The following is a 27,918-nucleotide window of genomic DNA, read 5'->3' as shown; positions in this document are numbered from 1 at the left end:
ATCGTTCAGTCTGGTGGAGCTGCAGGTAGTGTGGCTGATAGCACTCTGACAGGTGAAGGCATTTCTTTTCATTTTTTTAGATGGGTGGATTTAAAAAGTGGAATAGGTACCTCAAACCATGCATGGGCATTAGCCATTTATTTTGCCCCCCGCCCTCCCAAACATCACATCACATCACTGAAAGTAAATAGTTTTGCTGCCAAATACATGTTTTATGATGGGCGGGGCTATTAAAATGGCCTTTGGGATCTGCACATAGCCCGCAAACAGCTTTAACTTGTAAGTCAAGAGCAAGCAAGATTGTTGATGCTGTGGGCTACACTTAATGTGTTTGGGGACAGGGATAGCAAAATAAGTCTGTTTATTGCAGAGCATTTTGGGGGAGGAGGGCAGGAGTTCACTGCATTTTTTAATGGGTTAAAACTACTTGAGAATTTGCACCACTGTCTTCTGTGTTTCAAGACGTGAAAGGGAAATCCGTACACTGATTCAAGCCATTACAACCAGAGAAGGCCTGAGGAGCCCCAGTTGCTGCTACTTTTGTGAATTTTGAGGTCACAAGATTTAAGTCTCTCACTGTTTTTTTCTGTTTGGAAGGCTCCAGTGAAGACCAGACAATCCCAGTGTTGGTTACTGGCCTGAAAGGATTGAAAGTGATTGATGTATCCTGTGGGAGTAGTGATGCCCAGACTCTTGCTGTAACTGAAAATGGTGAGTAGCACAATCTGCAGCATTATTGAGATCACCTGATTAGGCGTGCTGGATAATTGGAAAATCATGTTTCTGTCTTTCCTACTTTTGGTTGGATGTTCGTGTTGGATTGAATGGTATGTTTACCTGCTGTGAAATAGTTTTATCCTAATTAAAATATTTATAGATTTCTTTTGGTCATAAGGTGCTTTGGATGTTGTAGGAACAAATATTAAACTGTAAAAAAAACTAAATTGTTAAAGAATGAAGGGACTGATCTAGCTTTCAAAACAGAAGAGGGAGATTAGGCCAAAATTTGGACGCTGCGCAGAAAAAAATGTTTCCCTCATTTCTACCAAGCTGAAGTCTTTTGATAGTGGGACATAAAATGGTATAAAGTAAGATCAGGAAGCAGTTTTAGAAGAATTTGCAGTTTGTACATAAACAAGCCAGAATCGTAATTATATTTTCAATTACTTTCAGCTAGTAAAAAAATAATAGTAGAGATGTTGCTTTAAAAAATTGCTTTCTTTTATGTGAATCTTAACATGTCACTTGAACAGCTATTCAGAGTTATTTATTTTTACTTCCATGTTGCTTTATTTTATAATGCTCCGTTGCCTGAAAGTGCAAGTGTTGTTTATTCTACTAGTGCTACCCTTAATGAGATCTGCTTTTCCAGGTCAAGTATGGTCTTGGGGAGATGGAGATTATGGGAAATTAGGAAGAGGTGGCAGTGATGGCTGCAAAACTCCCAAGCTGATAGAAAAACTTCAAGACTTGGATGTTGTTAAAGTACGCTGTGGGAGTCAGTTCTCGCTTGCTCTAACCAAAGATGGACAGGTGTACTCATGGGGAAAGGGGGACAATCAGAGGCTTGGGCATGGAACAGAAGAACATGTTCGTTATCCCAAACTGCTGGAAGGCTTGCAAGGTAAGCGGAGAGGAAACTGCCTAGTATGTTAATCTAGAAATTGGTAGCTCCCAGAAATTGTTAACTTAATGTCTATCCTGGGCAGACAAACAGTTATCAAAGCAATGTTTTTCAGTGTATGGAAACCTCTTATTGAGCAAGAGTCAACATCATCTACCAAGATAAATCTTCTCTTACTGACCTTGTGAAGATTCTTTTGTTTTTAACATGATAATAAGTTTGTATGTGGAATGATGTGGTTAACATGCTAGAATTCTTGTGCAATTCATTGGATTCCAAAGAACAAAGGTGCTCTGGAACACATGTGGATGCACATCCAGCATTTCTTGGCAGCTCTTAAACAGGGCTCTCAAACTTCGTGATACCGTAGCTCCCTAAAATGATAAATGAATGTATGATTTCTCCATGAATGATTTCATGAGAATTAGGGTTGGGCAAGAATTACATATACCACTTCCTTTGAATAATGAAATACTAATTTAAACATCAATAAAACAATGATAAAACCATGCAACTTTATATAAGAAAAAAAGTCCAATAAATTTTAAAGCCATTCCTTTTTTAATGAGAAGCTTGCTTCCTTTTGCATAAATTCCTGCAATCAGAGTTCAGTTTTGAGACAGTCATTTTTTTTTCACAGTTTACCTTTTTGTTTAATTGCTATTTGCTTTTTATAGAAGCAGCTATAGAAAAACCTGACTCAGAACCTTTGGATTAGAGGCACTGCCCAGTCTTGGTAGACACTGAATATTTTCAATACACATTAAAGTGTATAGAAATTTTATAGTTATGAAATAAAGAGATGTCTTAATATGTTAAAGATAAAAGAAGCAAAGAGTAAGAATAAGTGGACTGTTTTTTCAGTGGAAGCTTACTATATTGTAATAACAATCTTTACTAAAAGTACAGAATTGGCTTCCACAATTAAGTTGGTTACTGATTTAGGTGGTTTTTAAAAAAGGATTAGACAGATTTGTGATTATCATGTCATAGTGACTGTACTTTTTATAGACTCTTTGGAAGATGGACTATTTCTTATGCCCTATTTAGGGATTTTTCATAGCCTTCTAGTTGGCCTGTGTCAGGAATGGCCTTGGCTTTTGGTCTGCTGCAATTATTAACTTCAAAAAGGAGAACCCTAGTAGCCATTGTTCCTAATGCAATAATATACAAATATAACTAAAATGATTTCAAGATCAGATTTAAAGTATCTTATTTTAATTTGGCTTTCAGATTATAGTAAGAGTAATCATTGTCATAATTTGTGTTTTTATCATTTTGCCGTCAGGAAAAAAAGTTATAGATGTCGTAGCTGGCTCTACTCACTGTTTAGCCCTCACAGAAGATAGTGAGGTCTATAGTTGGGGAAGCAATGATCAGTGCCAGCATTTTGACACTTTGAGGATTACTAAACCAGAGCCAACTGCTCTTCCTGGATTAGATTCAAAGCATGTTGTTGGTATTGCCTGTGGACCTGCCCAGGTAAGTTTTCCCTTTACAGTTCTCATTTAGGCATCATTTCCTATTTGAGTTTACAAACAGGGTTAGGGATTGGTTCAAGAGCATGCTTCTCTTTGGTGCTGCAGATTTATTAACTCTTCCCTTTTGAATATAATTTCTTTGCATATTTAAGATCTAATGTACTTTACCTTTCACATGTGCCACCTGTTTTTAATAATATGGCCGTTCAGAATGCTTTTAACCTTTATTGCACCCCGTCTTTGCACTTAGATCATGACTATATAGCAGCTATACTGTCATTTCTGTGTTTGCGTGTGTGTGAATGCAGAGCAATCTGAAGTGGCATTTTGGGGGTTTTAGGATTAGTTGTTTCTCTGCATGATGTTTCTGTATCAGAATCCTCTTCTTCAAACAACTTTTTTCTGCATAGCTTTTCTTGGTAGAGATGATAGATAAACAGAAGCAGAATTACACTTAGGAAAATAGGGACAACTGTTTCTTTTGGTTCAAAAGCTTATTTTGAAATGTAGTTTCTTAAGGTTTTTAAAAAATCAGTGGTGTTTAAAATTTCAGGAAGTGAATGTAATATAATTCCATTCCCATGCATAACATTTTTGCTTTTCTTTCCCAAGCTGTGTATATGACTTAAAAAGTCAGGGCTTGTGTGTCTTCTGATATGCTATTACCCTGTATGTCCAGGAAATAGACTCAGTCTTTGGGCAATTTGGAGGGTGAAAATTTAATCATGATCTGAAAGATGATTAGGTTCTTGTCACCCAACTGAAGTAAGATTGGATCAGCTACCTCAGGAGTTACTCTAAGCTGGGCCAGGGCTGCACTTGGTCTCTGAATGGGCTGCTGGAAGCTATATTACTCAAAGTAGGAGGTGGCTACTTTAGGCAAAACCAAATTTGATTTCTAATTTAGGCAAAAATTAATTTGATTCCATCTCATTAATATTTAATTGTAATTAGAATCAGATCTACTTAATATGATTATTCTCTAGTGATAGACAGATAACAATTTCCCACTTTAATCATTTTAAAAATTATTACTTAGTAATATTTTTTGAGAACATTGTAAACTGAATTGTTGAGGAGAGATGTTTAAATTATGAAATGTTGCCACCTATTTATTGGTTGCATCTCGTGGTTTATCACTGTGGTTTTTTTTTTAATAAGAATTTTATTAAGTTTCAAGCAAAGGTAAAAGCTACAGAAAAACAAAAAACTACAAAGGAAAAAAGAGAAAAAACTAAAAAAGTGTAGAAACACAAGATAATTTTTTTTCAAAATTACAGAAAGAGGTGACTTCCAACTTTTAACAGCAAGGATATACAAAAATTTTCGATAATCAATCCCTTACTCTATATTAAACCAACATCACATTATTTCTATAAATCATTCCATTGGCACATTATAAAAAGCACTACATACAGTTATTCTCTCCCCTTATATTAAAAGAACAAAAAATTATATAAACCTTCTAATCAACTTCCCCGCCAAAGGTAACATTTATTAAATTATTCCCTTCCTACTACTATTCTATACATTTCTGCTACTATAATAAAGATAAAACTAAACATATAAATTGTCTGCCATTGTACTTAATAATTCAACAATTTTAATAATATTAAACCCAAAACCATCCAGATAGACATTATTTTTTATTATACTTTAATAATTGTAATCCAAATCATTAAATATAAATGAAATCAGCCAAACCCTAAAAGCAGTACAGATAAATATTCTTCAACCCTTATCCCACTTCAGAATAAACCAGAGCATTTACATATCCCCACAATGTGCACAGAGCTTTTTTCTTTGGAAAATCAGGGAGCCCAACTGCCTCCCTCAAAAACTCCGACTTCTCTTCAGGAGACCTCCCATACATAATGACCCCTTCTTTTCCATGGTATTCCATCAGAAGATCAATTTCACTTATGGCTTGCAACTCAATCTCTCCCTTAAATTTCTTCAACTCAACTACCCGATCTTCATCCAGCATTTCAACAGATCTCACTCTTAGAAGAGACATTTCTGTCACTGTTAAATTCCTCAGTTTCATCCACTACATCCCCAACCAGATGACACATTTAAGACCTCATATTTTCCACAATGTCCTGAATGCCTTGCATTTGGTAGGAATCAGAAAGAATCTGTTTCAAATCTTGTTGGAAGTCAGAGAAAGTCTGTTTAAAATCCTCCATGTCTCAAGCAGTAGATTATGGCGGCCCTTAGGAGTTTAACCAGCGAAAGTTGAACATATGAAAGGATTCTGGAATGTGTTTACATGAAGCGAAAGTGAGATATGCAGACAGTTCCCCAGGGAAAGTAGAAGCAGAAAACTGAAAGTTCAAAACAGCCCATTCAATGTGTAGGAAAATGCTAATATCTTCAAATTTAGTACAGAAATAATAACAGGGAGACAATTATTTACTCTCAATCTTCCTTAATATTTGGAGGGAAAACAAAGCTTTAAAACTTAAAAAGAATTTTTTAAAAAAAAATTAATCCCCAAAATAATGATAGGCACCAAGAGAACCTGCTTCTCCATGCTGTAGAAGCCTCTCTTAGGGTATACGTACTTAACATAAATAAAAATTGGGTGATTTAGAGTTGAGGATGGCGGTCTTAGTGTCCCTTTAAGGCTACAGCGTGGCTTAGAAATGGTGATGTCCCAGCCTCCTGGCTAGCTCTTACCACTCAAACGTGAATGCTGTTTGTGATTTTCTGCCTGCAAGCAGCCATCTGGAGGACAGATGGGGTGATTCCAGGTGTTTTCCTTTTTCTGGAAAAACACTCCTGGGCTTCAGGAAAAACCTGCCTGAGCCCAAAAAAACTGCCGCATTGTCATTCTCCCCACTGAGCTCGCAGGCACAGCTGTTCAGTCTGTCATGTCCCCACAGGAAGCTCCACTGTGGTTGTTTTTAAGGTATTTTGTTGTGTATGTATTTGTGTTTTTCCATTTCCATTTCCCATTTTTATTATTTTCTTCCACTGATGTTTTAGTATACTTGATGGTATTGTAAGCTAAAGAATCTTTCAATTGTGGCAAGCAGGAATAAAGTTAATTAATTGATTAGTTTTTTGGGAGCTGATTGTGAGGCCCTTAAATTTCAGATTGTGGTACTTCTGCCCTAAACTGGTATCACTCAGTACCCATTTATTTTCCTACTATAATTTATCTTAAAATTGATAGCTTTTAGAGAGAGATGACCAAGGAAATATCCTCCATCAGTTTTATCTCTCAGAGATAATCATGTTTAATCCTAATATGTTTTGATTTTTCTTTTCCTCATGGTAAAGAGCTTTGCCTGGTCATCTTGTTCAGAATGGTCAATTGGTTTACGTGTACCCTTTGTGGTAGATGTTTGCTCAACGACATTTGAACAGCTGGATCTCTTACTGAGACAAGTTACAGAAGGAATGGATGGCACTTCTGATTGGCCACCTCCACAGGAGAAAGAATGTATGGCTGTGGCTACTTTGAATCTTCTAAGGCTGCAGGTATTTAAATATCATTGTAGTAACATCCAGAATGGAATCTCAGAATCTCAGTTGTAGTAATTAACTGTTGAATAGTTGAAATTAACACTGACTTGTAATTTTCCAAATGCTGTGGTGTTTTAATTGTTACTATCTTTGTACAGGCCTCAGAGAAGAGTGATATGTAGTTACTATCACTGTAGTATCTGTAGGTTGCAACTTAAAGGTGTAGCATTCCTATGGTCAAGTAATTACTAGGTCATTTACTGAGCTGGGCCTTGATCCTAGTTCAAGGCCAACACTCCTTTTCCATATAATTGGAGATACATTTACAACATTTATTTATTAACTTTCAGGTAGGTTGGAAGTATATGCCTTAGTAAACGTTTAAAATTCACACACAACTATATATGATTATTTTACAACATTAGAATTCTTTCTCGGATTTGCTCCATCTGTGCTTGTCTTTCAGCTTCATGCTGCAATTAGTCACCAAGTCGATCCTGAATGCCTTGGTTTGGGATTAGGCAGTGTCTTGCTCAACAGCCTGAAGCAGACGGTGGTAACTTTAGCAAGCAATGCCGGTGTACTTAATACTGTGCAGTCGGCTGCCCAAGCAGTGTTGCAAAGTGGGTGGTCTGTGTTGCTGCCAACTGCAGAGGAACGAGCAAGAGCTCTTTCGGCACTTTTACCCAGTGCAGGTACGTTTCATTCACAGATATGTGAAGATAACACAGAGAAAGACATTGCTCATGTGTCATCCATCATAAGAGTTTTGTTAACTTTTAGTTTCAGGGAATGAAACAAATGTGAGTCCAGGTCGTAGATTTATGATTGATCTACTGGTTGGAAGTTTGATGGCTGATGGGGGTCTAGAATCTGCACTGAATGCTGCTATTACTGCAGAAATTCAGGTAGGTTGACTTTGTGTTCACTACACATTGGGGAAAACAAGTTTTGGATTGACAGTATATCAAGAACTGATTGGCTTCACGTCTCAGATTTTTTTACTTGTTTTATAGTTATAATATGAAAAGACAGTATATGTTTTATTAGTGAAACATTACATAAAAACTGCATTCGCAGTTTTATTTACAACTACTTTGTAAACTCATTTGTTCACAAAGTAACTTTATCGGGTTTTATCATTTTTGTTGAAGTAAAATGTGAATGTTTAGACTAGCAATGCTTATGCGGGGAAAGGATTGTCACTTACTGATCAATAAATGGTATGTGTAGATTATTGCATAGTCTGTCCCATTAACTAGAAGTACTGTGGGTTGGGAAATCCAGTAATCTGTAAGAAGGGATTCTGGATAAAATCAACTTGAAGGGTCAAATATGCTCCTGGAGACAATACTGTGTGTAGTTATGCAGGTGGCATTTTTAACCTATTTATGCTGATTTAGCAGCAGCAGCCCTAAACTACAACTAATATGGAATATGAGAGCTAAAATGCTTGTGGGATATACATTGATGATATTCTATTGATTTTACATTATTTACATTAGCTGCTTATTTGTTTCTAGCTTCAGTTCAAGGTGCTCATTTTTACTTTAAAGCCTGATTGTTCTCATATGCATGTTGGAGGTCTTAGTTTCTGGTCCACCAGCAAGATCCATTAATCTAATGTGATAGTGATGTTTGCAGGAGAGTAGGTGGAGTTTTGGATGTGGAGCAAAAATAAGTTGGTGCTTACATAAGGGAGCCATTTTGTTTCAGAGTATAATAGTAATGTGTTTTCTGTGACAGATGGCCCAATACCCACATTTCTCCAACCTTAATGAGCTTAGAATTTTTCTTGGAACACAATGACTTATTTGGTATCTTGGTGGTTGCACCTAGTCAAACATGATTACTCTTGGAAAGCTAAGCATGATCAGGCCTGTCTGGATGTTACAGTGACACCACCAGGAAATATTAGGACTATAGTCTAGACTCGAAGCAAAAAATAATCCTGAAAGAAGGCAATGGCAAGTTATTTCTTTATTACCAATGAAAGTACACTGGTGGGTCTGTGAAGTTGTAAGAAGTTAGGTGTGATTCATTGGAAACTTTGCTTTTTTAACCTTGTATAGACTGTCTTTCATTCTGTTTTTATCTCTATGGAGTCCTTGGTGCTCTCTGAGCCTTGCTGTTTTCTTGCAGACGTTTCATTGCCAGACTAGGCAACATCTTCAGTGCGAAGAGGGAGTGGGCCTTGCTCTCAGTTTATATACAGTGGCTTGCCCTGCTTGTGTTGGTGGGGGTGTTGTTCTCTCCTTGGGAGTTCTCCCTCTTTGCACTGAAGATGTTGCCTAGTCTGGCAATGAAATGTCTGCAAGAAAACAACAAGGCTCAGAGAGCACCAAGGACTCCACAGTTCAACCCTGAGCTACAAATACTCGCTTCGGTTGTTTCATCTCTCCCAGCCATATGGGCTTTATGAAGTGCTAGGCTCCTCTCTGCAGATTCAGCTGAAAGGCAGGAAGTTGGAAAGCCAATAAATCATTAGGGATTGGGGCATTACATCTCTCATTTAGTAGACATGACAATAAAAATTGTTCAGTGCTTTCACTTAAATCTTTTGCTTTGTAGGATATTGAGGCAAAAAAAGAAGCTCAGAAAGAAAAAGAAATTGATGAGCAGGAAGCAAATGCATCAACACTTCATAGGAACAAGACACCATTAGATAAAGACCTCATTAATACTGGGATCTATGAATCTGCAGGAAAACAAAGCTTGCCTTTGGTTCAATTAATTCAGCAGTTATTGAGGTATTCTGGTTTGATAACAAAGCTGTTCCAGAATTATTGCTCCTCTTCATTTTTTAATTTTTGTTTTGTTTTCACTTTTGTTTTCTATTTTTGATTCCTGGGGATTTTACTTTCTGTTTTATTGTTTTAATGATATGGGTCACAGCCAAGCCCTTAGGACAGGGGTTCTTAAACTGGGTGTTACCCCCACTCCCACCCCTGGGCTCGTCTCGTTTCATGTCAGAAGTGCAGGAAATAGAAAGGGGGAAAGAATTAAATTTTAAAAAGTTAAAAATGTTTAATAAAAATACAAAATTTATATAACTCTAGCCCGATGCCGGGCCATACTGATGGCAGAGGTGTTTCTGATCAATGAGTCACTCTGTGTGCATGTCGGTCCCAAAGGGCACTGTAAAAGCTGGGTGGTAGTTTGAATATTGCCGCATTTGTAGCAAATATCCTTGCCCTCAGGGAGAAATCCCCATTTTTCCATATAATCTTCAGTTCTGGCCAAACCAGTGCACAATCTGTTTAAACATCTCCAAACCGTCCACTCCTCCTCCGAACCTCCAGGCAACTCCTCAAGCGGTTCTATCCAATTATGAAGATGTTTTACTTGAGATTTCCATCTTTTTAATCATTCTGTAGAGGTGTAGTAGCACCTGTTAAGGTGTAATAGCAATCTCCTCAGCGCAGTCTAAGAAGCTCCTTCTTGACTTCAATCTTTTTGTAGGAGGTACTTGGCCAAACAATGGGTGTGCCAGATCATGTAACACCTTTCCATATTCGACGCCTTGTGTCACACTCCTTCTAATGCCTGGTGGGGCTATTCCCCTGGGCTTATAAGCAAATTTTAGGGCCTTGGAGACAGAGAAAAATGCTTTTTTAATTTTAAAAAAATTACCCTTTCACAGCCTTCCTCTACTTTATGGCTTCTGGTGTTGGGTTACAGCATCCATTAACCATGCCCATACTTTGAGTTCCTTATTGGTGTGCTTTAGGATGGCTGGTTTGGATGATGAGTGCTGTTATCCAAACAAGTGTCTTTGTGTTTATGTGTGTGTAAGCTGTTCTCTGTTGCTTATGTAGTTAATGAAACACTTAAGTCCTTAAAGTAGATTTTCCTCTGTTGGTTGTTAAGCATCTTTTGACATTGCAGACTGTTTGTGGTTAATACCTGTTTAACCACAAATACCTGCAGACTTTTGACGTACCAGACTGTGGTGAATACCTGTTTAACCACAAATACCTGCAGACTTTTGACGTACCAGACTGTGGTGAATACCTGTTTAACCACAAATACCTGTAGACTTTTGACATGCCAGCCTGAAGTTTAAATAATAATAAAGTATTGTTTAGATGTAACGTTCCTGAGGTTATATTTTGTAAAGCTTCAAGTTTTTGTTATTTATTTGATATATAGATAACAATCATGATTATTTCTTGCTCAGACTTAACCCCAACGAAATAATTATTTGGGGAGTGTTATTCAAATCTTAGAGGCATCCAAGCTCTTCAGTTTTGAGCAGTGTATTTTCAGCTAGCATTTTTATACCTAATAATGCATATTCTATATTAATGTAATGTTTTAATAATGCTGTATTACACAGTGTTTCAAAACAATATTTGTTTATCAATGGTTTATTGTGTGGACACTTAGTTTTATAGAAGCAAAACACTAGGTGGAGGGATGGGAAAGATGTAATGGTTTTTAGGAAAAAAGAGCAAATTACAAATTTGGGACCATGATGCCAAAAAACATTTTAAGAAAAATCAACAAAATGTTAGTGTATGGCTGGCTAGTGATCTTGTTTTTGCTCATTTTTTAAAACCCTTTTTAAAAATATTATTCCCATCAGGAACATTGCTTCACAAACAATTGCTAAATTGAAAGATGTGGCTCGTCCTATTTCTTCTTGTTTAGACCATGAACATTACAATAAAGAAAGGTCTGCTTCTCTGGACTTACTGCTGCGTTTTCAGCGCTTACTTGTTAGTAAGTTATATCCAGGAGATCATGTTGGACAGGTCCCTAATACATACAGTAAGTATAGCATTTTTTTTAAAGTGTTGAAAGCACGCCGTGACTTGCTGTTGGATTAGAGGAGGAATCACAGAAATGTCCTCTAAATTTTGGTAAGGTTTAATACTGTGATGATGAACAGAATGTGATGCTTCCTTTTCCTGACAGGTCCTGAGCTTCTAGGAGTTGGTTCTCTACTAAAGAAATACACAGCCCTTTTGTGTACACACATTGGAGATATTTTGCCTGTGGCAACTAGCATTGCTTCTACTAGCCATAGGCATTTTGCAGAAGTATCTCGTGTTGTAGATGGGGATTTAACAGGTACTGATATTTGTTCTTTTTATTCCATTTTATCACTTTTAATGATAAGTAAGACATAAGAAACATAATGGATGTGGATCCAGTTGTACACATTTGGATCCATGTTGCTTGTTCCAAGGAAGGATGTGTGTGATTTTTTTTTAAATTTGAAGAGCTGTTATTGTTAAGGTTGTCTGTTTAAGGGGAATGGGCAAAATTTGTCTAATTTATCATTTTGCTGATTTGCTAGTTTGCAAGTCTGGATCCAAGCCATTTAAAATGTGTTGGGAGGATGCACAAAGTATATTATTCTAGCTTTTTATTAAACATCCTGTTTTCCTTAGGTGTTCTCCTTCCAGAGTTAGTAGTATCTGTTGTACTCCTTCTCAGTAAAAATGCTGGGCTTATTCAGGAAGCTGGAGCAATTCCTTTATTGGCTGGCTTATTAGAACATCTGGACAGATTGAGCCATTTAGCTCCTGGTAAAGAGAGAGATGACAGTGAAGACTTAGCTTGGCCTGGAATAATGGGTATGCTCTTTCCTGGAAATATTTAAAACACTTCTTTTAACTTACCTTCTCAAATAACTTTCAGATGTTTCTTCTCTGTTTTGAGTTAGCAGTCCCCTTTTTGAGCACTCGTCTTTGTTCTAGGCATTGTGTTTTAAGAGGGATTCAGACAAACAGGAACAGGTAAAATGAAGGATGAATAGGATCAAGGGGTTGGGAATTAAGTATTGCAAGGAGAATCTGAGAACATTGAGTATGTTTATGGGAAAAGACGAGTGGGGGACATGATAGCTCTCTGCAAGAATGCCGTATCTACTAATTTTTATCTCAGAATGCAGAGCATGGAATAACAGTCTTAAGTCAGATTCTGACTGAATATGATTAAAAAAACCCTTCCTAATTAAAAAGACAGGGGAACCAGCTACCTGAAGAGATTGTGGGCTCCCCTTCATCTTCTGTCATTAGGCAGAGACAAGGTAGATGTTTGGAGGTGTTTTAATTTGGATTCCTGAATTAAGCGGGAAGTTAGTCTAAAATGGCTCTTTCAAATCTATACTTTTAAAAAGAAAGTAAGCCACAAAATATATGTTTATAGTGGAATACATAACTAAGTTACCGTTTCCAGATACTTTGGTTTTACTCTTTTCAGTTTGATAGTTATGAAGCATAGTTAATTTTTTTCTCTATCTCTTAGGTACATTCTTTACAGGACAGAATTGCAGAAATAATGAGGAAGTGACACTTATACGAAAAGCTGACTTGGAGAACCACAATAAAGATGGTGGCTTTTGGACAGTGATTGATGGCAAAGTGTATGATATAAAAGACTTCCAAACCCAGTCATTATCAGGGAGTGGTATACTTGGTGAGATTCCACTGCTTTATCAAAGCAAATACCAAACTCAAGTTGTTGTTAAGTACTTTTATACAGATTGCTTTCTGTTTCCTTTAGCCCAGTTTGCAGGAGAAGATCCAGTTGTTGCTTTGGAAGCAGCTTTGCAATTTGAGGATACAAGAGAATCAATGCATGCCTTCTGTGTTGGCCAATATATGGAGGTAAAAACTTTAGAGAAATTATCTCAAACTTGAGCCAAGTAAGATAAAAAAAAACTGGTCTTAGTTGAATACCGTACCATAAGAAGTATGGTACATGTCTGCATTTGTACATCACACTGAAGAATTATGAGTCATGAATTAATCCAATGTGCTCCTAGGTTCACATGCACTCACTTCTTTGAAAGCTCTTCTTTCTGTTTTCCTATGGAAGTGCCTTGTGTTGGCATTTGAATTGTGGTTTATCATTATTATAGTTTCAAAACAAAATTAACTTGACTGCTTGGATTATGAAGGTCGTATGTGGAAATAATCCTTAGTACCAAATGTGATTCAGATGAAGGACTAAGCTGACTTTAAAGAAACTCAAATTCAAATGTATCCTGGAACAGTTGTTGCCCTTTTTGAATCACTTAATGTTTTACAAGCTAAACATTGTTTTATTCTTAACATTTCTACAATATAGATTTAAAATCATATCAGCTTTCATTACAAATTAGGGTGGATTTCTGTTGAAAATTTAAAGAACGAATTAGCTTTGGTCTGATATAAAAATTTAAGTACAATTGAAAAAAATCAATTACATAAATGACACAGTAGAGCATATGTAAACTTTTTTGCAGTTTTCAGAACAAGAATAAGTCTGAATAAGGGAGCAGAAATAGTGGTTTCCTAAATTTATTGTAGTTCTTATTCTTTCTATATAGTTCTCTTCCTCCTTCACTAATTTTTTTTCCTGGGTCTCCAATACTCTATAGCTGAATACTGAATTAAAGTCCTTGACAAAGTGTGATCATCACTATTTAATCAAAAATTATCCCAATACATCAAAGCTTATTCATCATGGGGTTGATTGGGGTCTGGTTTTGTTTATTTTTTCTTTCTGTAGCCTGATCAGGAAGTGATCACAACACCAGATACTGGCAGTCTCTCATCACCTCTCATAGACACTGAAAGAAATTTAGGCTTGCTTCTTGGACTGCACGCTTCCTATCTAGCAATGAGTACACCACTTTCTCCAGTGGAGATTGAATGTGCCAGTAAGAATTTGTATATTTTTACTTTAAATGTAAATGTAAATTTATATAGGGGTTAGTCTGTGTTCTATAGTGAAGTGAATTTTTTAAAATAAGAGCTAATTTTTCATTCATCTGATCGTTACAGTAATTTATTTCAAAAGCCAAATAAATAAATGATTCCCCCTCCCCCTATACTTTTATTTGTTAATGCGAACCTTCTTTAGTTGCAAACACAACTTGAAGTAGTGAGTTTGGGAGGCCGCTCACCTGATTTAAATGTTACTATTTGTTCATGTGCAACTGTGTAAAGAATAAAAGACAATCGTAAAATTCAAGAAAGAGCACTCTTTGATAAACTGCATGATTTATTTAAATAAAATGCCAGATTTACTCCTTGGCAGTTCTAATTTAAATAAAAATTACAAAAAAATTAGCAAGAATGACAAGTGCCTCAGACTATGGGAAATATTTCCAACTGGGAATACACTTTATTGAACTGGGTAGGCCGATAGTGTTGCTTTAATATTAAGGAAGCTTTATGTGTTAACTACCGGGGTTATATGAGGCAAAAAAGGGATAACATAAAATTCTTGCACTTCTGAAGAAACTGCCTAAAATGCTTGTCCTTTAAAGTTTGGCAATAACAACAACAATAATTTATTAAACTTGTATACCCTCCAACTCCCAATGACTGGGCAGCTCACAACAATCGAACAAAGAAACTCCTGCTTTTAAATAATTTTCTTTTACGTTTATTTTTAAATAACTACTTAACAAAGCAACAGAAATAGTATGATAAAACAGAATGTTTAAATGTATTTCCTTTCATAGAATGGTTGAAGTCCTCTATTTTTTCTGGAGGCTTGCAAACTAGTCAGATACATTATAGTTATAATGAAGAGAAGGACGAAGACCACTGTAGCTCTCCTGGTAACACCACACCAAACAAGTCAAAGCTGTATTCCCACCGACTAACTTTGAGTGACCACTCACAGCCTTTTCTGCAAGCTATTGCAGACAACAATATTCAGGATCACACTGTGAAGGTAAGAGTACCTTGTCATAAGAACTGAGATGGGCTGCTCTGGGCTGCTCTGGGCACTGGAATTGCCAGTTTAAATGTTGCTGCTTATAAACCCTTGGATTGTTCCATTGTTACACCAAAGTGATTGATATTCCAAGTTTTAAACAGTGTGCTGGAGTTAATTACTATATTGCATGGCTGGGGAATTCTGGCAGTTGCGGTCCACACATCTTAAAGTTGTCAAGGTTGAGAAACACTATTATATACCATTTAGGGTCACAAGTAAGAGCTCACTGGTCCAGACAAATCATATTAGTGGAAATAAATGGGTTCTTATAACATGTGAGATTCTGAGTTTCCTATCAAGACCGTAACTTCCTCTCCATGCTGTCCCTGCACCCTAGTATTGTGGGCTGAGTTGTTCCCAATCTTCCTGTCCAAAGCTGTAATGAATGGAATTTGCTCATTCCCAGAATGGCTGCCACAAGTGTGGCTGGCACAAAACACCCGTTTCCTAAAGGCAACCTGGTGCTGCTAAAAGAAAGAAAAATTTCTCAAGAGCTTCTGTACAAGGCTTTTGAACTTTAGAACTCCTTTGAGCCTGTTCTATGCTCCAGCACAAATTTCAGAAGAAGAAATTGAAACCCAGAAACAAATAGCATGGCCAAAAAAATACAAATACAAGGCAGATTTGGAAAATGAGCACCAAATGTCAAATGGTATGTTTCCCTACCATTCAGAGACTCCCCATTCTAAACCAGGCTAAATTTCCCACTGCTTAAAATCCCACTACCACATTAAAGCAAGTGGCCAATCAACTAAAGCAATTAATACAGACACACTATCCCAACTTGTTCTGGAGACCAAACTTTGCTTAAAATAACGCTGCCCTTCAAAACAAAACATATACTGTAAAATATATGCCATTGGATTCCCCCAATCCTTGTTTTTTATGATGTTCGCACTGTTATTGGCAATAATCACTTCCAGGGTGGATAGGAAAGTCTGAGCAATTAAAAATATGTAAGAAAAATCCAGTAAAGGGGTCCCTCATGATTATCTTATTTCTCTCTCTGGCATTTTCATTTTTTTTCCCTGTATCTGCTATTTTTTATTCTGGAAGTGATGCTGAGTCTAGCTTTGTTCCATGCCTTCCATAGATAGTTCAAGAGCATTATCCTGCATAATTGCACAGTGTGGCTATGCCAGACAATAAGCTAGAAACGTCTGCTGATTTTGTAAAAACTACAATTCTGCCTAAAGAATATTAAATAAAACTATGCGAGAAATACAAAACAGGCTGTTTGTCTAACTGTTACTTCTGAAAGTGTTTTCATTGTGGTGTTTATTGCCTTAATGTGTGATAAGAATGCAGTTATTATCCTAACTTATGAGAAGATGGTTGCATATGTATGTAAGAAAAGGGAATGTAGGGGAATGTGTCTTGAGATTCCAATATATGATATTCCAACCTATGATATTGCAATATGTGATATTCACAGAATGTTTTTTTCAATGATCTGATTTCACTGAATTGCATAGAATTTATATAATTGCTACAATGTCATAAACTCCACTAAGCATATATATTTTTGTCTAGGACTTCTTATGTCAAGTCGAGAGGTACTGCAAACAGTGTCATTTGACAACGCCAATTACATTCCCTCCTGAGCACCCAGTGGAAGAAGTAGGACGTCTGTTGTTATGTTGCCTCCTAAAGCATGAGGATTTAGGTATCTGTATTTGGTGTACAGTTATCTCAGAGTAGCACCACAAAAACCATAGGGCACTGAGATGAAGAAGGCAGTAATTAGATGCAATCAAGCATGAGGTGCTAAAAATTTACTAGGCCCTACATTGCTCTAGCATGGCATGGGCAAAATACTGTACGTAGTCATTTGGCAGTCCGAAATGCTGTGTGACTTACCATTCTAGTCTCCATTTGGAATACGAGATTGGGTGGGAAACTTGGGGTTACTATGATAATATAGCCCTTTGGTATTCCAACCTTCAAGATGAGCTGGGACATGGTGCACAGATTCTTAGATATTTTAGGAGATCCTCTCTCTTGAGGAGCAGAATGCGACAACCGTTGTTTCTTCCCAATATGAATTTAGTCACATGCTTCCAAATTGTTGAGTCACATTGTTTGAACTGGGAGGACTTATAAATCTAGAGAAAAAAAATGCTTACCTTTGTTGTAATAAAAGTACTAAGAAGTGTGGAGGGGGAGGGTACCAATCCTATTTTTCTGTGAGGAAAGCAAAATTCCAAAGAACTTAGTCTAGCACATACTTGGATAACTTTTCTTCCCAATCCTATTACCCTCTATTTCTACATTGGGAAAAAAATAAAATTTTGGTTGGACCCATGGGACAGCAGGCTATGGCTGTGGAGCGGGGAAACAGGTGTCTTTTATATTCTTCCAGAATAGACCAGAAGAAAATTCCCTGCTATTTCAGATCTGAGTATCAGGAAGCAAAGAGCTCATTGTCTTACTATTTTATTTTACTGTTTTATTTAATATTATGTTTTTGTTTATTCTTTTCTAAAGGTCACGTAGCACTTTCTCTTGTTCATCCTGTTATGCTTGGAGTTGACCAAGTTAAACACCGAACACTTCCAAAATCTGTAGCAGATGTTTGTCGTGTTGTCTATCAAGCAAAATGTTCACTGATCAAAGTAAGTGTGGAGTTAAGAAATCAGCAGTATTCTTTCTTAGTACTAATAACTGTTATTATAATTATGGACTGATTCATTTGCATTATTATTTTAAGACTCATCAAGAACAAGGAAGATCATACAAAGAAGTTTGTGCTCCTGTTATTGAACGTTTGAGATTTCTCTTCAATGAACTGCGTCCGGCAGTATGCAATGATCTCTCCATCATGTCTAAGCTTAAAAGTCTTAGTTCTTTGCCCCAGTGGAGAAGGGTAGTTCAGAAGATAATTAGAGATAAGAGAAAAAAGAGAGGTAAAACAATGTCTTAAAATATGATTTACAGTAGATGTGCCGGAGAAGATGTGATTGTTATTAGTTGGCATGTAGTAGAATACAATGAATTTTGGATTGTTCCCAAGTAAGACTTTTACATCTCATTGAAAAAATGGCATCATCACTTATCTGTCACTGTTTGTGTGTCTTGTTCCACATGGGCTCCACCTTGTAAATTCAAAAGGCTATACAGTTAGCAAGAAGAAGAGTATGGACCTCTGCCACATGCAGCTGCTATTCACTTCAGCAGTGACTTAAACTAAGCAAAACTTAAACTTTTTGTTTCTTAGGAGACATTGATTTATAAACTATGTTTTGCATTTCTGGTTTTTTAAAAATTGTCTTTTTCCTGCTAGCTCCTAAAAAATCGGAATCTTCTGATGTGGAAGAATCCAAAATTGGAAATGAGGAAAGTGATTTGGGAGAGTCATGTGTAATACCTCACAGTCCAGTGACAGCTGATAAAAGGCCCTTGTCTGTCAAATCACCTAAGGTAGAGTATAAAAAAAGGATCCAGCCACTAAAATGTAGATACTGCTGAATGTTTAGTATATAGATAGGAGCCACTTTAATGTATTCTCTGTGTATGCATCATAAGTATTGTGGGATGATTTTATAGTCTCTGTTGAAGATTCTGATTAGTTGGCGTGTTTTTGTATGAGTTTATGCACACATGCTGCTGAAGACACTCTGAGATGGAAGTTATCTAAACTACATGTGGAATATCCTTATCAAATATTACTTTCCATAATTTACATCAGGGTGGGCAATCCACACTTGCAAATGTGCTTATGTGTGGTTTTCAAATCTCTCACTGCTTTTGTCAGAAACTAATTTCTATTAGGAGATGGGAAATGTTGCACAAGCCCTCAAATAAACTTTGCACAGTTAAAAAAATTGAAAGAGAAAAAACCTCACTCACCCCCAAAAAGAAAGCCCAGCTCTCACCCACCTATATGATATAGCTCCCATCTACTTTGCATGAATTATGTAGCCCTGTAATTGAGTGTAGTCACCAAAACAGGTCCTTGCCCAAGCAACAATGTAAAATATTCTGTGTCTTTAATGGCCTTCCTGTTGATAACCATGAGTTTTTTATGCCAATTCATTTTTTTGGTGGTTATTTTTAGAGGCAGTTGTGGTGTTTTTGTGTGTATTGTGTTCATCATCAGGCATACCTGTAAAGTTTTTCCTTGCCCTTGGAGCATAAGCTGCTAATGTTCAATATGTTGATGTGTTATTGGGGAATTAACGTTGTTTTCAGTCTGAGACCTCAGTAATTTATTAGTGTTAATGTACATTTAACTTCCTAGGATAAATGGCAGCCACTGATAAATACAGTCACAGGTGTTCACAAATACAAATGGCTTAAGCAAAACGTCCAAGGTTTATATCCCCAGTCTGCTTTACTCAACACCATAGTTGAATTTGCTCTAAAAGAAGAACCTGTTGATGTAGAAAAAATGAGGAAGTGCTTGTTGAAGCAGGTAAACTGTGTTTTCTTTATTGTGGCTGAGGCTTTATTGCATAAGAAACTTACAAAGAGGTGATAGTTTATCTCTGTTTTGCAGCTAGAGCGAGCTGAAGTTCGATTAGAGGGGATTGACACAATTCTGAAGTTGGCTGCCAAAAACTTCTTGCTGCCTTCTGTGCAATATGCTATGTTCTGTGGATGGCAAAGACTTATTCCAGAAGGAATTAATATAGGGTAATCCTTCCTTTAGCTCCTCCTTTCTGTTCAGATGAGCATGTTGCAGTGTTGTGTATATGGAGCATAAGATCAAGACCAAAGGTTTCAGAACTGAGCCAAGCGTGCTGGGGACTTGGGTAATATAACGTAACAGTCTTGTGCTAAATGAAGAAAACAAAAATTATAATTTTAGTGCAGCGTTTAAGTGTCATTGAGCACCTAGTGTCATGAGCACTGATGGTGAGCAGGAGGGGGCCCCTATCCAGGGGGGAAAACGCATGCGTAGTAGCGAGAATTTGAGCTGTCATTCAAAGAGACACAGAACAGACCTGCCTTGACTTTTGGGGTTTATCTGTATGGGTTTTCTCACATTTCTTCAGTTTGTTAGGATTTTCTGTCTAATGTAGCAGTAATAAAACACTAGACACCTATTCCTCGTCTCAGCAGGGTTCCTGCTTGTTAGGACACCTAGCTTTTCTAGAACTAATATAAACTGCACCAGTAATGTGAAGTCTTTTAAAAACAGATGTACAGCTATGTTATGCTTGCCTGTAGTAGCACAGCTTCTACATATGCTCCATAGCATATGCTCCATTTGCCATACAGTATGTTACATGATACATGTTTTCAAAATCCTGAAATCCTTTTTTTTAACCTACAAAGAGAGCCTTTAACAGACTGCTTAAAGGATGTTGATCTGATTCCACCCTTCAACCGTATGCTCCTGGAAGTTACCTTTGGAAAGTTGTATTCATGGGCTGTTCAGAATGTTAGAAACATCCTGCTTGATGCTAATAGCAGATTTAAAGAATTAGGTGAGTACCTCCAGTTATTTACTCTGCATTTTGATTTATTAAAACTCATTGGTGTTTCTTGCATGAATTTGTATGATACGGCAAACTTTGGTTTCAGTTTTGAAGTATAGTTGCCAATTATGTCTTTCAGGGTATCTGATAGTTTCCTTTTTGGTTGATATTATAATAGACATAAAGAGGGAAGGAGCCATGGGTCATACTAGATTTGTATCTATGCTGCCTTTCCTGGTTGCTTCTGAGTTATATAGACACTTCTATTAAAGAAAGAGAAATAGAAGATCTGACCTGATATGCTCTGGAGTCTTTCTGATCTGGTTCCTTGTTTGAACATATGGCCAGTTTGTATGTTTGAGTAATGTGGGCTCATGGACCATAATATTATTTGTATCTGCATTGTCTATTCAGATAAAGTGTTATAAGATGAATGAATGAATACATACATACATACATACATACAGTCTTGGAGTTTCTGGCATAATGTTTGCAACCAGAAAAGCAACTTGAGGCAAAATAATAATAAAAAACTTGGCAGAACTGTTGTATACTGTTTACTTAAGCTAATAAATAATATCTTGCTCTTTTATGTTTCCACTAGGGATCCAGCCTGTTCCTCTGCAGACTATAACCAATGAGAATCCTGCAGGACCGAGTCTTGGAACCATCCCACAAGCACGTTTCTTATTGGTCATGCTTAGCATGTTAACTTTACAACATGGTGCAAATACTTTGAATCTTCTTCTCAATTCTGGCATGTTGGCATTAATGCAAACCACGCTGAGGCTGATAGGTATTTGCAGATCTGTCTTCCTCTGACTTTTCCCTCCCCTGTTCAGAACTTTCAAAAAGTTAAAATGTCTTTGTTGTTGTTTCCTGTCACTTCATTTTGTGCTAACCTTTTAATGGCATTAGAATTTATCTATTAATGGGTAAATATGAGGTGTGTATACCACTAGATCTCAAGGAATCTATTGTTGAATTAGGACCTAGCTCCGATAACGTGGAAGAAGATATGATTGCTGCATCCCGGGGTGCTTCTGCTACAGTCCTAGAAGAGTCCAGGAAGGAAAGCACTCCAGTTCAGCTTCCTGTTTCAGGACCAGAATTGGCAGCCATGATGAAGATTGGCACCAGAGTGATGAGAGGAGTAGATTGGAAGTGGGGTGACCAGGTATTACTTTTGTCTGTGTTTCACTTACTTGCCTTGTATCTATTCAATTTAAATTATAATAATCTTAGTTCTTGTATATTGGAAACATTTCTGCTTTCCTCAGGATGGGCCTCCTCCTGGTTTGGGACGGGTAATTGGAGAACTGGGTGAAGATGGCTGGATTCGAGTGCAGTGGGACACTGGCAGTACCAATTCTTACCGGATGGGAAAAGAGGGGAAGTACGATCTCAAGCTAGCTGAACCTCCTCCTGCTTCACAACCTGCAACTGAAGACTCCGACACCGAAGATGATTCTGGTAAGGAAGTTCTGAGTTGGGCCCACTGGCACTGGAGTTTCTAGGCATTTGCCTGGAAACTGATTTGATCACATCAGATTTTCTTCTGTTCTTCTCTCATTTTTCAATCAGAAGACTCAAAGTATTAAAAGAAACACTTGGTAATATGTGATTACAAGGATTTCTGGAGTAAAGCTCACTTCTCCTTAAATCTTAAGGAGAAGTGAGTTCTTAAGTTCTTGAGTGTGACAACATTGGAACAGACAAATGAGGAGACAAATTTAATGATAGCTAATTTCTTCCTGGTGTGGACGTTATAAAAATTGTTCGGTGTTGGTCCTTCTGAATTTGTCAATTTTATTGTAATGTTTTATCATTATCCCCTTTCAAGATACTAGTATAATGTCAGTTAAAGGAAGATAAAGGCTTTACCTTTATCTTTCTGCTCCCCTATAAGATTGCAAAGGCACAAGAATTCTCTTTGTTTGCTTTTCTTTGTTATTTGCAGTAGCAGTGTTAGCTATTCTGTCATGTTCCCCGTTGCAAGGCGTAAGTGCATCACAACAGGGAACATGCACATCAGGAAAGAGGAAGGGATAACCATTATCCTTAAACACACACATCATCCCTTAAGCACCCAAACCCATAAATAGATCAACAGGACAATAGAAACGCACCTCGGACAGGATCTGGAAACCATTAACAGATCGGGGGAACTCCCACCCATTACCCCGGGGGACGCACCTGCACCGGACGAAGGCAAGGAGACAAAGGGGAACGTCGGAGATCGCCCGAATCACCCATCGTCGGACCCATACCAACGCTAATCACCCATCCGGACCTGGCTTGGGGGACAATAGGGGGTGGAGGAGAACAAGGTCCACCACCGGGGTATAAACGGGAGACCCGCATTCCCGTCTTTTTCTCCACATGCATTCTGCTTCAATAAACCCGGAAATCCTTAAACCCTTTAAGTGAGTCCGTGTCTTATTCGGAGCAAGGCTGCCCTGACATATTCTTTCTGACCTGTGTGTGTTTTAACATACATGATAAAAGCTTATATTCTTGGACTTCATGTAGACTGATTATGAAAATGAGTAAGTTGAAATATATTAACGACATCGTTTTCAGCAATTTACTTTGGCTTTTGTTTCAGAAGGAGAACATGCTGAAAGAAATCTCCATCCTACATCCATGATGCTGACCAGCACAGTGAATCTTCTGCAAACTCTCTGCCTTTCTGCTGGCCTTCACGCTGAAGTAATGCAGAATGAAGCAACAAGAACTTTATGTGGATTGCTCCGTATGCTGGTAGAAAGTGGCACGACAGAGAAAACATGTAAATCCAGTTTATTATATTCTTGCTTTCTGTGTGTATTCACTATCCTAATATCAGTGAAACAAGTATTTATGTATTTATTTATTTTAGTTATTCAGTTTATATCCTAGCACAATCCAGTAAGATATCTGGCATTTCACAAGATCTAGATAAATCATCCACAAATATAAAAACAATTATAGGTCACTGGGAATTATAGGTCCCCCCAATGAACAATAATGTCAATTAATTATATTCAGTCATATTAATTGCACAAGCTGCAAATTCTGTACAGAAGAGTACCGTTTTCAATGTATTTTCTGAATGAAATCAGGGAGGGGACCAGCCTGATTTCAGCGGGGAGGCTATTTCAGAGAATACACATCTTTGAAAAGCAGGGCATTCTAGCTGTTGCCCTTTACTTCCCAGAAGAGGGGAACTTCTAGTTGTTTCTCCTGAGATGACCACACTGGTCAAGCTGATACTAATTCATCTATGCAGTACTGGAGGTAACTAGATGGTAAGTCATAAGGGACTTTATATGTCAAATTTGTACCTGGAACCCTATTAGAAGCCAGTGCAGAGCTCAAAGCACAGGTGTAACATGCCCCCACCAACAGCTGCCAGTTAGCATATGGGCTGCCACATTCTGGATCGGTAAAGTTTTTGAGTAACCTTTAAAGGCAGCCTCATGTAGAGTTGATTTCAGTAGTCCAGTCAGATCATAATGAGGTTATGTGCCTTAAATAGAGAAGAATGTTCTTCCTTTACAGAATGAAAGGACCTAGCTTTTTAATGCTTCGCTTTTATAACACTTCGTGAGATTTAGTTGTGATGTTTAGCTACATCATGATAAAGTAAAATGAAATACAGAACTTGATTCTAAAATATCATTAAGTAAAACCAGGTGGGTTGGAATCTAGCTGGTGTCTCTCTGATAACGGAAAACTTCAGTAAGCAAAAAGAAAAGGGGAAGAAGTCTACTGTCCCTTAAAGCCCATATTCCCCACCCTTTGGAGGAGCAGAGTGGGGAGCAAGGGGAATTTCTACTGTGTGGTCACAAATGTGCTTACACAATGTTGATTATTACCCAGAGCAATACTTTGATTTATATCCTGCCCTTTTTCCCTTACAACATTCAAAAGTAATAAGACTATTCTATGTGAAGAAGTTGATTTACCTTAAAGACACACTTTTACAGCAAAGAACTCAATGCTAACATGAACAATTGTAATACTATTAGGTAGTAAGAATAGTTAAGTGTTCATGTCATTGTTAATTATTTCCAGCTTCCTTGCCAAATACATTAGTTAACGAAGAGCAACACCGGAGCTGGTGTACACTGGGATTCATCCGCAGTATAGCACTAATGCCTCAAATGTGCAGCACTCTTAGTACGTCACAGTGGATAACGTTGCTAATGAAAATTGTAGAGGGACATGATTCATTCACTGCTGCATCTCTGCAACGACAGGTAACAACATGTAATGTTTTAACAGTCAGTGGTTGACTCATGGTATAGTTTTAAAGCTGCCTTTCATATCCTTGTTGTAATTCAGAACCGGGTATATTAAAAGATCAGGCAAGGAGCATGAAGATGCCATGTGGCTTTGTCCCTGCATTTACCTTAGGTATGAGAGAGGCATTAGAGCTGTGGCAGGCTGGGCCTAAAATTATTGGTTAAGGGTGCTTAAGACATGGAAAAATATGTATGCGTAACAGACACTAGATCCCTCTCTCTGTTTAGGAGGAGATATTTTGTCCTGCAAACCTCTTTTGAAAACATGGGGGAGTTATAAGCATGTGCCATGGCAAACCTGCTTTTCAAAGAATAAAAAGGGGGAGGATATCCTCTGAGTATGTTCAAATTTTGAAGACTGGCCATGACTTAGTACTGTACTTCCCAAAAGGAGGATTAGGTTTTTTCTAGATTTTTTTAAATATGTCACATTCATATATAGTAGAATTACAGTATACATACATTTACCTGGGGATAAAAATTTTGGGAATGGTTTCAGTAGGTTTTGAAAGTTAATTGTCAAGGCAGGATTTTTGTATGTGTTTATAATATTTGGAAAATTCCAAAGATTATAAACTTCCTTTGGGCAGTCACCCTAAATTCAGGGTTGGCTCTTTGACTAAAGTGCTCCCTGTGAGATTTAGATCCATAAAACTGGACAGCTTGAATGGACACCATCAACAGACTCTGTTCCTGCCAGAGACATCATCTGTACATTTTCTTTGCATTTCATATTTGGCATATTTATAAACGGGAACGTTGTAGATATTTTTGTGTAAAAGAAAGTGTGTGTATCCTTACAAATGTGAAAATGTTTTTCACCTGTGTGCATTTCTTTTTGTCGCTGTTTTGTATTTTTAGATCCTTGCTGTGCACTTACTACAGGCAGTACTTCCTTCCTGGGATAAAACAGAAAGGTCACGAGACATGAAATTCCTTGTGGAAAAGTTGTTTGGGTTTTTGGGTAGCTTGCTTACTACTTGCTCTTCAGATATCCCACTGCTCAGAGGTAAGAGAATATTTTGTCTTCACTGTTAATAGTTTTTGGTTCATTCATCCTTCATGGCTGTATCTTTATGTGAGCTTTCTTCTTTTCTCTTTCTCTCTCTTCAATGCTGTTTTTGTTTGCTTGCAGAATCTGCTCTGAGGAGGAGGAAAGCCAGGCCTCAGGCCTCTCTGACTGCAACTCACAGCAGTACTTTAGCTGAGGAGATTGTTGCCCTGTTGAGGACCTTGCATTCACTGAGCCAGTGGAATGGACTCATAAACAAGTATATCAACTCTCAGCTAACCTCCATCACCCACATCTTTGCAGGAAAAGAGTCAGAAGGGGTAGTTCCTACATCTTTATAATCAACTCATTTCTTGTTTTTAAAAAGAAAACAATTCAATCAATTACACTTTTTCCAATTAGCGCTGTAATGAGTTATTAAAATTCTTTCTTAAACATTGAATTTGCCTTAATATCCCATATATGCGTTGATTTTAAAAATACTTAAATTTATTATTTTAAAATATATGCATGTATACTCTGCAAAGGGAACTGCTTCTTGTGGTTTAATTAGATTGTAATCATTTTTTTAATAGGCTGCTTTGGAAGACTGTTTCCCTGATTCTGAGACTCCAGAAGTGGGAGGCCTGATGGCGGTTTTGGCAGTTATTGGTGGAATAGATAGTCGGTTGCGGTTAGGTGGCCAAGTAGTTCATGACGAATTTGGAGAAGGCACAGTGACAAGGATTACTCCAAAAGGGAAAATCACAGTGCAATTTTATGACATGAGAACCTGCAGAGTTTGTCCTTTCAGTCAGCTAAAACCAGTGAGTGCATTTAAGTGATGTTGGGACACTGAGAACAAGCAAATGTGATGGTTAATATAGTGGTTGGGAAATATTCTTGTGGATAAGAAGCAGGAATGTGTGTATCCTGAAACACTATGACTTTCCTTTAAATGCTGAACCTCTTGGACTGAGCGTAAGATCTTACTGCTTGGACAAGATAGTGGCTACTGATATTTTGTGCTCCTTGTAATATCACAAGCAGCTTTAAGTCTACTGTGAAAATCTTTAGTTCTTACCATTTTGCTTCATTTTTTTCCCGCATACTCATGTTTGTAGCAGAGTATCTTTAAAGTCTGAGAACTGCATTTCCCAAAGTTTGCATGTGTGTGTATGTCCTTGAGGTGACTCAATAGGTTTCTTTTTTGAGAAAAAAGATGACCTTGCTGAATACAGTATACCTTGAGTTTCTTCTTTTTAGAGATGGGAAATAGTTATTCCTGATGAAAGTAAGTAAATATTGCTATTTAAACTATAATAAAATTACATTGATAACATTCTTTAAAATTTATTTTCCCCCTTAGGTCCCTGTGATTCCATTTAATGTGAATAACTTGCCCTTCACTGAACCCATGCTTTCTGTCTGGGCTCAGTTGGTAAATCTGGCCGGAAGTAAAGTAGAAAAACACAGAATGAAGACTCCCAACCAGGGCCTTTCTGGTATATATTTCCCCATTTGAAAGTATTCTTCTCTCTAAGATAACAAGACTGGAAATAAGAAATGCAGTTGCTCTGAAGAGGGTTAAAGCTTTATTAGCATTAGACAGAATTGCTGAAGGATTATTTAAGCCAACCTTGGGCAAAGGCCCTTCTGGCCCTCTATTTGCTCATCCAGCAGCAGCTCTGAATCCAAGAAGACCTCTAAGTCATGGACTTGCTTCTTCAGGGACAGTGCCTCCCCTTCAAAAATCAGTCTCCAGATCTGATAGAGTTGATGTTTGTACATCAAGATTTTCTATCTTATTTGGGTTTAGCTTCAGCCTGTTTCATCCCATTCAGTCTCCAACAGCTTCCAGATACTGGGTCAGGAATTCAGTATCATATCCAGATCAGACCAGGGTGAT

The 27,918-nt window shown here is 37.5% G+C and overlaps 1 protein-coding gene across 1 annotated transcript in view; it reads left to right on the top strand.

The window, feature by feature from the left end:
- The window catches only part of HERC2 (HECT and RLD domain containing E3 ubiquitin protein ligase 2), a 105,067-nt gene that overhangs the window by 24,700 nt on the left and 52,449 nt on the right, over positions 1 to 27,918 (top strand). Inside the window, exons 13-42 of the mRNA XM_063305010.1 lie at positions 598 to 711; positions 1,373 to 1,624; positions 2,913 to 3,106; positions 6,394 to 6,594; positions 7,046 to 7,274; positions 7,363 to 7,487; positions 9,151 to 9,329; positions 11,168 to 11,352; positions 11,500 to 11,655; positions 11,979 to 12,164; positions 12,838 to 13,008; positions 13,096 to 13,199; positions 14,086 to 14,236; positions 15,047 to 15,261; positions 16,840 to 16,972; positions 17,794 to 17,921; positions 18,017 to 18,212; positions 18,590 to 18,726; positions 19,547 to 19,720; positions 19,805 to 19,941; positions 20,587 to 20,738; positions 21,334 to 21,525; positions 21,719 to 21,906; positions 22,010 to 22,202; positions 23,338 to 23,520; positions 24,789 to 24,973; positions 25,880 to 26,027; positions 26,154 to 26,350; positions 26,606 to 26,836; positions 27,379 to 27,514. Coding sequence (XP_063161080.1) covers positions 598 to 711; positions 1,373 to 1,624; positions 2,913 to 3,106; positions 6,394 to 6,594; positions 7,046 to 7,274; positions 7,363 to 7,487; positions 9,151 to 9,329; positions 11,168 to 11,352; positions 11,500 to 11,655; positions 11,979 to 12,164; positions 12,838 to 13,008; positions 13,096 to 13,199; positions 14,086 to 14,236; positions 15,047 to 15,261; positions 16,840 to 16,972; positions 17,794 to 17,921; positions 18,017 to 18,212; positions 18,590 to 18,726; positions 19,547 to 19,720; positions 19,805 to 19,941; positions 20,587 to 20,738; positions 21,334 to 21,525; positions 21,719 to 21,906; positions 22,010 to 22,202; positions 23,338 to 23,520; positions 24,789 to 24,973; positions 25,880 to 26,027; positions 26,154 to 26,350; positions 26,606 to 26,836; positions 27,379 to 27,514 — 5,172 coding nt within the window. The remainder of the gene's footprint in view (positions 1 to 597; positions 712 to 1,372; positions 1,625 to 2,912; positions 3,107 to 6,393; positions 6,595 to 7,045; positions 7,275 to 7,362; positions 7,488 to 9,150; positions 9,330 to 11,167; positions 11,353 to 11,499; positions 11,656 to 11,978; positions 12,165 to 12,837; positions 13,009 to 13,095; positions 13,200 to 14,085; positions 14,237 to 15,046; positions 15,262 to 16,839; positions 16,973 to 17,793; positions 17,922 to 18,016; positions 18,213 to 18,589; positions 18,727 to 19,546; positions 19,721 to 19,804; positions 19,942 to 20,586; positions 20,739 to 21,333; positions 21,526 to 21,718; positions 21,907 to 22,009; positions 22,203 to 23,337; positions 23,521 to 24,788; positions 24,974 to 25,879; positions 26,028 to 26,153; positions 26,351 to 26,605; positions 26,837 to 27,378; positions 27,515 to 27,918) is intronic.

Source organism: Candoia aspera, chromosome 5 (assembly GCF_035149785.1).
Source record: "Candoia aspera isolate rCanAsp1 chromosome 5, rCanAsp1.hap2, whole genome shotgun sequence".
In the NCBI taxonomy this organism is placed as follows: Eukaryota; Metazoa; Chordata; class Lepidosauria; order Squamata; family Boidae; genus Candoia; species Candoia aspera.
Note: the sequence above shows the minus strand (reverse complement) of the source record. Positions and strands in the feature narration are given on the sequence as shown.